General features: G+C 39.9%; 1 protein-coding gene across 1 annotated transcript in view; it reads right to left on the bottom strand.

The window, feature by feature from the left end:
* KDM4C (lysine demethylase 4C) overlaps positions 1–13,682 on the bottom strand; it is a 1,697,337-nt gene that overhangs the window by 1,186,316 nt on the left and 497,339 nt on the right. Inside the window, exon 7 of the mRNA XM_085633463.1 lies at positions 13,007–13,110. Coding sequence (XP_085489589.1) covers positions 13,007–13,110 — 104 coding nt within the window. The remainder of the gene's footprint in view (positions 1–13,006; positions 13,111–13,682) is intronic.

Here is a 13,682-nt window from a genome sequence, read left to right as displayed (position 1 = left end):
AATGCCTTTTATTTATCGATTTAAAAACAACACATAAAAGGCATTGTTATTTACAATGCCAATAGCTCAAACTCTCATACATGCGAGACCTATTGCATTGCAAAAGCTTGTTGTTTTCGGTTGGGACATCTCTATGGGCTTTTGTAGGGTACAATTAAATATGTATAAAATTGGGAATCTTCTTTTTCTGGCGATAAGCTGAAAGATAGTTTAGCCTTCTCAGAAGCAGAGCAACCAGATGTTAACTTTTTCACTTTTCATTTGAGCAAATCCAGATGATTGAACAGTTTCTTATTCCAGTAACTACACCAAGGTCATAATTTTTCAACTATATTCAATTTAATCCAGCAAATTTAAATTGATGGATTTCAGCATGGGACGTTGCTCATAGAACCAGCCAGTGATGTAACCCAATTCAAAGCTAAATGGGCCAACTCAACTGGTGTAGTGCTAGATGATAAAGATTGGTGAAGAATCAATAATTTAACATACTGCACTATGCAGCTCTAATTTTCATTGCATGGTGCAACTAGTGGGTGCTCTATTACACACAAAGTAAGCTCAACAAAGTTTCTACTAGCATTGCACTTCAGTGTAGGCCATAGTTCACATTTTTACATGTTATTATATATTATGTATGAATACAAAAATGATATGTACATTTATTTAGCTTTTAGACAATGTTGCTATTCATGACATGCATGCCTCATACCAAAACCATTCTTAAACAAAATAAGCACTGGGAATATCAAATGGGTAGCAGCTAACGGCACACCTAATGGCTGTGCTAATGCCTCTTAGACATTACTGTTAACAGTGAAATACAAGCTCTTTTCAAAGACTGTCTCTGAGGTCCTGGAACCTCACAATAGCTGATTTGTTTTGCGTCTAGCACACTCAAGAGTTGATTTTTCATTTAACTTCATTTGAAGTAGTAACAACATTAAATGTTATGTTATACCACCAGTGATTTAATCTGTGATATAATCAGTGAAATCATGTGTAAGGTCATGGGTGATGGACTATCAGAGTTATGGTTGGATAGCTCAGCATTATTGACAAACCTCAGTAGTAATTTAGTATCTGATCAGAACTATGTCGTCCCTTGTTACAGAAAGACTTAATAAATGGGCTGAGATGATTCAGGGTCTCTATGATTTAACAGGAACTAGACCTCAGTGAGGACATTTTTTTAACTGAAATAAAAAAAATGGTTTAGGCCAGAGATGTGGGACTATATTGCAGACTAATCAACAGGAACTGGGGCTTAATAGGCAATTGGTGATGCATGGACTGTTTGTGTTTTTGCCTGCTGGGAGAGTCAGCCGGCTTCTCATTGTTTACAATGGAGTTCGAACTCTTGCCGATTCTATAAAATATAATTGTAATAATGATGGGGTTTGGAGTGGAGCACTTGCCTTTTGACTGAGGATATGTTCTGGTTTGGAGTACAGTTCTACTGTACTAGACTAACTTAATTTTAATTTTTTCCATATTTTTATTTATTGCTTAAATCACAGAAATTCACATTTATAAGCATAAATATACACAACAGAGTCCAGAGAGAATTCATTACAGTCTTCCTCTATAAACTCCATATTATATGACATTACATCAAACATAAATAGCAGCAAAAGAAATTTCGATACACCACAAATACATTTAAATTAATACCATATATAATACACAAATCTAGGCCCCTGGCTCTCAAAAGTGCAGGTGCATCCAGGAAGAAGAAAAAACCAGAGCTTTTGAAATATGTAAAAGTTGTCACATCGCTTCCCCGGATTGACAAATCCTTCCCATTTTTTAACCTTCTGTGCCCTCCATCCAGGTAGAAATCGGTGCCCAGATTCTATGTCCCAGACTTCTTTTTCTAGCCCCTTTAAGGTCATACAAAGAAACCTCCATGTTATATATTGCTAACAACCTGGATCTCCAAGTTGCAAAGGTGGGGGGGGGATCCAAACTTAGCCACTGGGATTTGATACACAGTCTGGCAATTGACAGAGCTAAAAATAGGAAAAATGCCCACTGTAGCTTCACTTCATTATTACACATATCATCCTTAATCTCCAAGATCATCAAACAGGGGTTATTTGAAACTCTACCCCTAATACTGATCCCAGGAACATCTCAATTTCTTGCAAATAAATCCCCAGTTTAGGACATACATATATGTTAAGACTATCTGCAAGCTGAGCCCCACACCTATTGTATTTACCCCCCTATCTACCCATCCCATTTTGCCACCTTTGCTGGTGTATAATATAAATTAAAAGCGGTCATAAAATGTTGGCTTTTCAGGCTGAATGTTAGAAGTATGCTATTCCCCAATTCCAAGAATGATTGATAGATATAGGGCCCCTCAACCCCTAATCTTATCTTTCATTCTGAATTTTGTTCCTCCAAGTCATCTGGCAGTTCCTGTAATAATAGCTGATAAATCATACCAACCTTTGATTTACGTTTTATGGCTTCCACCAAAGGAATCTGGGTCACAGCATTAGAATCCATCATATTTTTGAGGAGAAAATCTCAAGGCTGTAAATGCTTTTTAAAAAAATCACCACTACCCAAGCCATAAACGCACATGCAGTTCGGCAAAGGAGTACAGTTGACTATATATAAAGGTTCCCCAAGGATCTCACCCCCTTCTGCACCCATCTAGATGTGACATGATCTTGGAACACTACTAGGAGTATTGCTGAAGCCATCATGGGGGTATACACATTTACTTTAGGAATCCCGGACACCTGTTTAACCTGTAGCCAGACCCTGTATGCAGCCTTTAGACCCTTAAATCTAGTTTTTTTAATATAATCACTGGGTTCAATATTCTTAGCCTAGAATCTTTTTACTTCATACCCCAAAATCTATTCATAAATCAAAGGGGACTCTGCAAGATTCGCCAATCCCGGGTCCTTGGGCAATATCAAATAAAGTAATAACCCTTTGAACATGATCGACTGTACTTCTTCCCGGTATGAAGCCATGTTGATGAGGTCACACCAAAGGAGCAATGACATTACCTAACCTATTAGCTAAGATTTTACCATCACAATTAATTAGGGAGATGGGCCTGCATGATCCAGGTAAAACTGCGGATTTCCCCCTTTTCTTAAAAACAAAAATACTATTAAGTTCTCACGAAGTTGGTGTTGCCCCAGTTTGAACCTGCAAGACAGCCATTAACATATCTTGTTGAATTTCTTTAAAGAAGAGCCTGTAAAATTCAACTGGATTATCAGGACCGGGGGCTTTCTCTGTAGCTAAAGAACACACTCCTTCCCACGGCTCTTCCCATATTATTAGGGCATCCAACATGGCCTCATCCTCCCTTCCTGACCATAGATGTTACCAAATCCCGAAAAAACTCCCTACAATCATCCTCTGAGGGATCTATCTCTTTAGTATAGAACTGCTCAAGCAATTCCTAAAAGGGTCTAATAACTTCCATTGGAGATTCAAACACCTGCCCTGCTTGATCTTCTAAGGCTAATATTTGATTTGCCACTTCTTTCTGCCGGATTAGTTTAGCCGAGAGCTGTCCTGTATTTTCACCAAATTTATAGCACACTGACTTATGTTACTGAAATTTGAAAGCTACTTCAGACCCTAAGAGTTTATTGATCTTAGCTTTTAAAATAGCTATCAGCTGCAGGGAATCCTGAACATTCAACTCCCTGGTAATATTACCTAGAAGATCAACTTCAGCCAACGTAAACTGATCATATAATCCCCTTATCGCATCTCTTTTGTCAATAAAGAGAGAAGCTGAGAGCTTCCCCTATAACGCTCACTTTAAAGGAATTCCAAACTGAACCCACCATTGCTGACCCTCTGTTTATATCAAATATTTCCACAATCCATTTAGACATATGTTCTTTGTATAATGGATCTTGTAGAAACTTCCTATCAAACGTTCAATACTTCTTGTTCATAATACCAACGAGACCTCAAGAGCGAGGGGATTATTATCAGGCATTGCTCTAGGGTAACTTTCCATCCCAAACTGTTCTATCAAGGATATTGAAACAAAAAAATAATCTAACCTAACTAACATATTATATGGAGAAGAGAAGAAACTGAATCCTGGATCAGAAGCTCCGAGTACACGCCATTACAGATATGCCCAGATCCTTCAACCAGCCTTGCTTATCCCATGGGAAAGGGGTCTCCTGTAAACATACAAGATCTATTTTCATGAATCTCAAGGCAAGGGCCACCCTGCTCTTCTTATTCGTGTCATTCAATCTACATGAATTAATAGTACTAATATGTATTTTACTCTCCGTCTCTCCCGACAGAAAGATACATTGGCCAGTAGCTGCTGCTGTTAAACAACTCAACAACAACAACTTCTGCAATTTACTGCCAAACAATATCTGTCTGCTGTGATTTTTATAAAAATAAAAACATTTATTTTGTTTTGCAACCCCACTCCTCCCCACCACCTCCCTTCCCCTTCAGCCCCCAATTCCCCTTCCTTTTCCACCCCTGAACGCTCCCCCCCCCCCACTTTGACTCTTCATGGAAGCAAAGGGACCAATAGGTCCTGTGATGGAATACTATGCTCCTGCCCATCGACCCAACCCTCCTCACCCCCATGAATCATCCCTGTGCTGTCCCCAATCAAAGAAAAATGAAAAAACAGACATAGGGAGGGATAGTAAAAAAAAAAAAAAACTAAAGCCTGCGAGAGAAAGATCAATATGGTGGCCGAGTCTATCCTTTCTGCTCACCCATCCCGCTATTCGTGGAACGCTGTCTCCTTAATCCTGACAGGGGGATGCAGCAAGCTGCTAATTTGCCTGGCCCTTCGGCACTATTTTTTCGGGGGCTTACTACTTCTGATGGTTACTCAGCAGGCGAGTTTTCCGCAGGGCAGCAGCAGCTTTGGACACCTGCCATCAGGCGAAGAGAAAGAGGAGCATGACTCCGCCTAAGACGGCAAAGGCAGTGAAAACCCGAGGCAGCACCTAACGTTCAGATGGCTTAGTGGATGCTGGAACAGGCAGTGGTCAAAACTTCAGGAGAGAGGAAGAGCCCGATCCCACTCAGTACGGCTCAAACTAAGGAGCAAGAGACTGCACGGAAGCCAGGATCGTGGCTACCATTTTCAAAAAACCTTTACAAGCTGTAGCCATGAAGGCTGCATCTCCTACAAACACGCACGAAGCTCCCCAGCGGCGGCATCTCAGGAGAGAAAAAGTCCGACCAGCTTGGAAAATGGTGATAAGGCCGCCCGAGGGGGACAACTCTGCAAAGCAGGTTTGATGGCGGCTCTGAGGAGCCCATTCACGATCAAGGTAAAAAATATTCTTTGACAGTTGGAGATTATGTACCTGTGTGAATAGAGAGGGAGGAGGCATCCTGTGCAGGAATGGCTGAAATAATTGCTAAAGGGGTGATTCAGGAGGATAATATGGTATGCCAATCACAACACACATGGTTGGGATATTGATTCGGGGGACAAATTATTCTCACTCCCGGACCACTCTGACTGGTCAGATGATGAAAGTCACAGCTTATTGAGTGATGTAAGTACCCAAGATTGATATCAAGGAGATGTTACCACAGTCCAGAGAAAGAAGTTGGCTCACAGGGAGAAGTCTAAGACTGGGTCAAAGGAGCTTCTTTGGGATTACTTTGCATCGACGTCCTTAAAAGAAGGTCATGGTGGAGTGAGTGATATGGGTGGGATGACTTGACAGTCAGAAGGAGCCTCCTTGGAACCTATATATCAGAGTATAATGAGTCACAGGGAAGAGACTCACGCTGAGAGCCATAAGACTCAATCAATTTGTCAGAAGGTGCAAGTGGCTATTCGAAGGGTCGCGTAAAAATGCTCGGCGTTCGCAAGAAGAATAGGTGAAGTCGAAGAGAGAGTTGTGACTCTTGGGAGTGGGGCATCAATACACAAACCGACAACTGAGACTTTGGAAGCTCAAATGGCAGATACCCAATTGAAGTTGGAAGACTTTGAGACCAGGCTAAGACTGAATAATCTTAGGGTCTTGGGTATTTCAGAGGGGCAAGTAGGAGACAATACTTGTAAATTTGTTGTTGGCCTTTTTAAGGGAGCTTTTCCGGAACTGGCAAGCTGAGATTGGGATCAGGAGGTTAAACGGACTAATAGGTTCCCCTTCAAGCAGAATGCACAGTCATCTCAGAAAGGGGTTAGACACAGAGCACAACTAATTTATGTGGAGAATTTTCTTTTGCGGCAGGCAGGCAATTTAAGATCTGGCTTGTCCAGATTGGAAACACACACATGATGGTTGCACGTTTTTTGTTAGGCCTGATTTCTGTCTTTCACAGTTGAGCGTTGCTGGCGGCTGCGTCAGCTGATACAGCCTTTTCAAACAAAAAGAGCACAGGCCTATCTCATGAATCCTGCAAAATTGAAGGTAGTCTGGCGGGAGAAGTTCTAATTCTTTACATCTGAGGTCAAGGCAAAAGAATTTCTGGCAAGCCTCACTTAAAGCTAAGTAACGTCATCCGCGCACTGTGTTCTTTCATCTATGTATCATGTTGGGTCTGGGAGGGGGCTTATCCTAGAATAGTTTGGAATATTGTATAGAAGGAGGTGAATTGTATTTTTTACTGGATTAACTTTATAATCTAGGTTGACGTGCACAGGATATAAACTAAATACTAATATGATGAATATTTTACAATGTAAATTGCTTGACAAACTCAATAAGAAACATTTATATAAAAAAACATGAAGTCCATTAAAGTAGAGGTTTTTGAGGGAATAATTCTGTTTATAATAATGCAGTCTTTGTGATCTATATAAACAACACTTTACGTCTTGGACACTGTATTCATTGATTTTGATACAATATTTTAGACCCTTGTGTAAAGGCAGGCCAGCACTGCATAGCCATTGGTAGTGCCAGTGATCTCAGTGAAAGGCCATGCTCTCTGACCAGGCCTCCTGCTTTCAGCCCACAGTGTAAGGCCATGACAAGCACCGTCTGTACAGGATACATGGCCATCCAATCTATGTCTCCCAAGAGCCTGCAAGGGCACTGCCCAAAAATTCTGGCAGCTGGGTGTGACCTTCCTTAACTGTAAAAGCAAGAGGCGCACACAAATGATTTGATTCAGCGCATGTGCTATACAAAATAGTCTTTCAGTAAACTTAATAGTGGTTACATTGGCTCCAATGTATATATATTGCACACCAACATTTTTATTGTGTTCTGGTTTATCAAGGCAATGTAATCAGAGAATTAGTTTTAATCCCTGAGGTGCAGAGGCAACTTCCACTCCCATGTAAAAGCATGTTAAAATTTGGGCCACTTCGCACTAAAGCCTTCACAAATGTTTCTAATAAAAAGCTATACAAACCAAATTGGAGTCCTTTATCCCCACACATGGTGATTCTAAAAGTCTCCCAGAGTTTGTTGATTCCCCTGGAGGGAACCAGTAAAACAGACATGATGTAGCTTTGCAAGAAAATGTGTGTGTGTTCTAATGACATCAGCAAAATGGTTTGCTGTGGTAAAATCACACTACTACTTTCAAAACAGGCAGAGCTGTAAAATAAATTGGGAGTAAATCCCCCAATCTAGCCATAACTGGAAAAAATATCAGAAACAAACTAGTCAACAGAGCTTAGGTGGCAGGGCATGGCCTTCAGCATTGCCTTGCCCCCAACACTTATGCCACTAGCTCTAGCATAAGGAATCTAACTCCAGCAGAACATTGATTACTCGTTTGTGGTACTTCTCTCTTTTGTGCCTGGAGCAAAAGAGTCTTCTGCTATTGTACCTCAGAACATTTCTAGTTGTCCCTGTGGAGGAAGCAGTTTGGGTGCAGTACCACAGACGTTCCCATGGTTAGCTCAGGGATATCAAGTATGGCTGTGCTGCTGCAGTGTTTAGGAAGGTGAAAACCCGCATAACTGTGCTTTTAGCACACAAGACAGAACAGGTCCACACTGTTCTGCTATTTTGCTACTTCAACTCTGCAGAGCACCATGCTCTAGGCAAGTCTATGCACAGATTTGCACAGGACCCAGAGAGAATCTTTTGGGCTTCCACTCCCTGGACAATGAACAGTTGCACTGCCCACTTTTACCAGTGAGAGAAAAGCACAAAGCACAACAGACAGCCATTACTTCACGCAGCCTCCGTTATTACGCCACCTTATGGTTATAATTTAAAATCTAAAACTCCCTGAAATTCACCAGTTTTTTTAAATCTTTGTATTCATTACTATCCGACAATGCACTGCTCAAGCTCTCACATGTGATATTATGCATGACACCACACAGGATGGCAGACATACAAGGAGAAATACTGCTTTCACATTATTACCAACATTGTTCATGGGTATCACACCTGCAACTTTATACAGAGAACAAAGGTTACTATTCTATTGATCTAACATATGGTGTATGCTACAATTATATGTAAAACAAAAGCTGTACTGTTACGGACATATCTATATAATTATAATCCTTATGATCTACTTGGTTATCTTCCAACAGTATTTGAAGATATTATGCTGCTTCCAACGAATAAGACAGTGGATATTTAAGGCACATTTAAACATTAAAACAGCATATTTGGTCATGCACTTTACATTATGTAATAGCATTCCAACTGGCATTTGCTGGGATTTTAATCAATGTTCAGTGTAATTGCAGCATTAGTTCCCTTTCCAAAACCGATACTCGGACTAACAGTCTGTTTTACTGCTGCCTTGCTACCACATATGAAAAAACAGTCCTTGAACTACAACTTTTGCCAATAGATTGTATTTTTCAAGATATCAGTTCCTTGTCATTTTAGGACCACTTTACGTGTGTGAGGTAACCACTGCTCCCATTACTGTAGTGTTTTTTTAATCAATTTTACCTTTCGAAAAGATTTTTGTCATGCGCTGCAAGATTTTAAGTCTCTACTAAATATTTGATAATGCCGTTATTGGCAACGCCATATAACAAGTCACTAATTTTTTCCATCAATGAGGTCATACGTGCAGTCAAACAATGCATGGTGGGGAGTCTAGTAGTTACTGTTTTGTAGATCAACTTAACTACAGAATTTCAGGTATCTTTAGGTTTTGGAGGATATTAACCATAATATCCATAGAACACAAGGATATCCTAAGGCATTTGTGACTGTATACATGTATTACTGATGAGTATAGCTCTTTTGATTAAAATTTGTCCTTGATAGGAAGTGCTTTTTTGTTTAGTTAATTTTGGCTAGCGTGCAAAACTTTCAGCTCACTAGGTAGATACATAGCTCAATCATCTGATTCTATGGAGAGGATCGGTCGAAGAGTTCAAAAGCTATTTGGGGAAAATACTTCTTTAGTTTGAAGGTTTTATTTCTAAATTTCTATACAACTTGACCTGTCCCACAGTCCCTTTGGGGTGGCAGGCATATCAACAACAAAGAAAGAACAAATAGCCCCCTAACCTCTAGGAGGAATAACCACTTCCTCAGGTGTGTACCAAATCCCCAATTTATTTTTGATCTTCAATAGAATACAAACTGCACAGTCTTGCCCCATTAAAAATTGCTTGCCAATACTGTTCTATAAGAATAGAGCCTTTGAGTGGATTGGAATGAATTGTGTGAGTAACCTGAATTATTAAAAAGAAATAACCTGAACGATAAACTAGCAAATCAAGTTTATTTGTAGCATTACATTTGTGTACTGGTTCTGAAAGTAAATGTGATCAGATTTTGTTTTGCAACTCACTCACTTCACAAACCAGGGTTTATCTGATAGGCTTAAGAATGAGATTGTTCTGTCTTCCACCGAGAACCTAAAATTGAGCTTTTCAAAGTATGCACCACTGTCTGATAACCCATATCAGAGCAACTTGGAGGCTACTCCACAATAAAGAGGATGAGAGCACACACTGGCAGGTTGGTAAAAAGTACTAACTCGAAAAGTATAAACCTCAGAAAACGCTTAAGGATCTGCAAACCCAGATACATGTTTCATTGACTAAAGCTAATGACGTTTGAGAAGTCAAAAACCTTTCAGGAAACAAATATGGACCATGGAACAGAAGTCACAGACTCAAGAAACAAAATATGATCACTATAAATTAAGAGCCAAAAACCTCAAATATTAGTGTGCAATACTTTTTTTTATGTTTAAAAAAAACTTATATTAACAGACATTATGGTTGAGATCTATGAAGTAAAATACCTAAAGTGCTGGTTGTCCATCAGGATCCAGTGGAACCTTAAACACCCACAGAAAGAAGCATGGGTTTGTAGTGGGTGCGTTAGAGTAAATGTGATGACAATTCAGCGCTCTTTCCTGCTACTTTATGAAACATTAACTATTTGTTATAGTCGCACTGAATTTGTATCCGGTATTTTTAAATCTAATACTTCACATGGATTATGCCATACTGATGATTTTTTTTTAATTTACAGTTTTGAGAATGTCTGAAAAAATTAGTTCATTTTTTTTGGTGAATATTGAGGCCGCATTTGGCAGAGTAAAAGTCAACCTGCTAGCCACTTGAACAAATGTAAAAGCGGGCGCCATGCTGAAAACCTAAATCACAGGGCCCTGGGGCGGGAGGGGCTGCGGGCGGCAGGCGTCATTTGTTATGTGCACAGTGTTAATTTAAATAAAAAACAATGGTGCAGAGTGCACAACAAAAGAAAGTTGTGAGTGTGCCATATTAAAGTTAAAGCGTGATGCGAAACAAAAAGAAACATTTTTTTACTTACATTGCAGCCATTTGAACGCTAGCATATGCTATTCAAATGTAAAAAAGAAAAGCGCGGTGGGAGAGGGCGGGCCCGCACGTGAAGCAGCAGCTGTTTGTTCTTTTTGGAAGCACATACTCGTGCTTGTGGCGCACCGCTGCGCGCTCCCGCAAGTTGGATGCCGTCACAAGCATGAGTATGTGCTTCGAAAAAGAGCAGAACGACGGCTAAAGGTCATCCTATGCAGATCAACGTAGAGCAATAGGCAAGTTATTGCCACAGTTGAGGCACACAAAGGCATCATATCCCTAGCCGAACAAATCATAACGCCCCATGTACTACTTATGCCCTCACAGCGTGTCACAGATGACAAATTACATTATCAGAGACACCACTGGTAATATCATACATTTTAGATCTTTTACATTACAAAGTATATCTGACCTGTAGGAGTTTCTTTAATTAATGTTGGCATTTTTTGATGATCGGCTATTATAAAACTTCCATGTTTTAATATTGTCCATGGCCTTCAGGCATGCACTGGTTGCTGGCCACAAGGCATGGTACAGTGTGGGGTGGCTGCAGGCCTGTACCGAATCCCCACTTTCCACTGCAGTGTTGGGCACTGGCTTCTAACTGTGGCCAGGTCTTGTGCTGAACAATTCCAGGACCAACTACCGCTGTGCTGGGCTTACAGCTCTGCAAGCTGGTGTTGGCTGCAGAAGCCCAAACCCATCATACTCACTGCACAAAGAGCAGCACGACCTTGCATTAGTCTGCATCCCACTGAGCCAGATGCATCAAAGTCTTTAGTCATGCGCAGGGGGTAAGGGGGAGTGACCTGTACTTGCCCCCATATCCACAGAGCATAATTGTACTAATAAACATAATATTTACAAAAAACTGCAAATCTAGTTTCTGCTGTTCTCCTCCCCTCTCCCCCCCTGCAACTCTTATATCCTTTCTAGGGCGAATAGGTGCTCCCTCATGCCATCTTTAGACCCCTACTGCCCCTCTTTTCCAAGATACAGGCTTACATGCAAGGTATTCTGTATTAACCAATGAAACAAAAAAAAACAGTTGTTGCCACTGAAGCTGAATTCTGGGGTCTAGAACTCCTTAGATTGGACCCATTTTACAGGTTATCCGCTTTATTTTTTATATTGCATGTTTATTTTGGGGCAGTTCGCATGCAATCAGTTGTTTCGTTTTTTTTTGTTTTTTTTTTTAAAGAAAGGCTTATTTGAAATGCCAATAGAAATACTAGACTGTACAGTTAGGTTGTCTCAGAGGCAAAAAAAGAAAAAAATATGGAATTGTGTAGTATGGTAGAGATAAGTAAACCCATGCTGTGCTGTGTGAACCATCAAGTGCTGAAAGTCGCCCCGCCAACACTAAGCCCCCCCCAACACTAAGCCCTTTTAGGATATGTGGGACAACTTGCACTTAAGCTCTCCTAACAATTATTTTTTTTCCAAATGATATTCACGCCCAATTTGCCTCTTTTTTTTCCTCACATGTTGAAGACTATAAAGAAACCCAGGTTGAGATTTACTGTGAAGGGGTCTACAAAATGTAAGATTGGAAAATTGTATATTCTTTGTTTTATAAATGTCAAGGTTTGCTGTGCTAAGATTGCGCTCTTCCCAGATATCTAAAAAAAAGATTGAAGAAAAAATATTTGTTACCACTTTTGTATGTGGTGATCATTATTTCATATTTTTATGGTTTCTACCTACTTGATGTTTGGCAGGAAACTAGCTGTAAAACCGAAGAGTGACATTGCAGAAAACTAGACACAAATTCTTAATTTAGCAAAGGGACTTTTATAGATTGACCTTGGTTTTCCAAAAACTGATTATGTAAATCACAACATAGTGAAGGCAATTGGTAAAAGGAGAAATTTGCTTCACGATTTACATTAAAGCATAATCTAGGAAAGCAATATACCATTACATTTACCAGATACTTCCGAAAGCTTTTCTAATTTATTAAAAACATGGGATAGTCAAAGCCCGCAACTGTGTCCTGGCTTATGGTTTCTCACTGTGAAGAAACCATGTGCCATTTGACAATGAGTAATAAACTAACAAAAAAAATTAACAGCAGAAAGGGAACTATTCTTTAGAAGACAGCAAATGAGAAACACTACCTTACATTAAACAGCTATGATTAGAATGACATGCTTATATGTAAGCATGTGTTAAATTTCAACGTCAGGTTATATTAGTAATGACACAAATCACAGCTCAAACAAATGCAATAGCAATAGATCACCTACTGTTGTAATGCAACTGTACCTTGTCAAATGGAATGGAATACTTCTTTAATACTGAAGGTGATATGAGTGTCATCTTGTGGCGGAGAAAGGCTTCACAGTCCTGTGAACTATTTGGAAAGAAACCTAAAAAAAAAAAAGATATTTCATTGTTTAATCTGAATCTAACAATGTATCTATATAATTTTCAGACAATGTGGCCCAGGTGCTAGACAGTGATAAAATGCTGCGGATGTGCAGCATTTCAGAGTACCAGGACCGAACTGCTCTTAGCACAGGGCTGGCAGAGCTCCAGATTCGGATTCACTAAGGATGCAAAAACTCCCATTACAAGTGACCCAGTATTTGCTGTGATATTTATAGCGCCTGATAAAATTCATACTCTACGAATCGGAGTTTATGGGGTTACAAGCTTTTCGGAAATAAAATACACCAAATCCGTATGTTCCGGTAAATACAGGCGATTTCCCCCAATAAATATCAGAAGATTTAACCAGTCCGACCATATTTTTCACAAAACTCGTAATTACGATAAGTGCAATAATAGCAGTTACTGCACATATCACGATTAGCTGCGCTGCTCATGAGAGTCAGTGTTCTGTGACAACTCGCACTATGGATGACTAACAGCAAGCCAGTACAGCTATCAAACATGGCTGCCACTCCAAATCCTTCAAACGGATAGAAATGACACATAC

Source organism: Triturus cristatus, chromosome 2_1, assembly GCF_964204655.1.
Source record: "Triturus cristatus chromosome 2_1, aTriCri1.1, whole genome shotgun sequence".
In the NCBI taxonomy this organism is placed as follows: Eukaryota; Metazoa; Chordata; class Amphibia; order Caudata; family Salamandridae; genus Triturus; species Triturus cristatus.
This window is presented reverse-complemented; position numbering and strand designations above follow the sequence as displayed.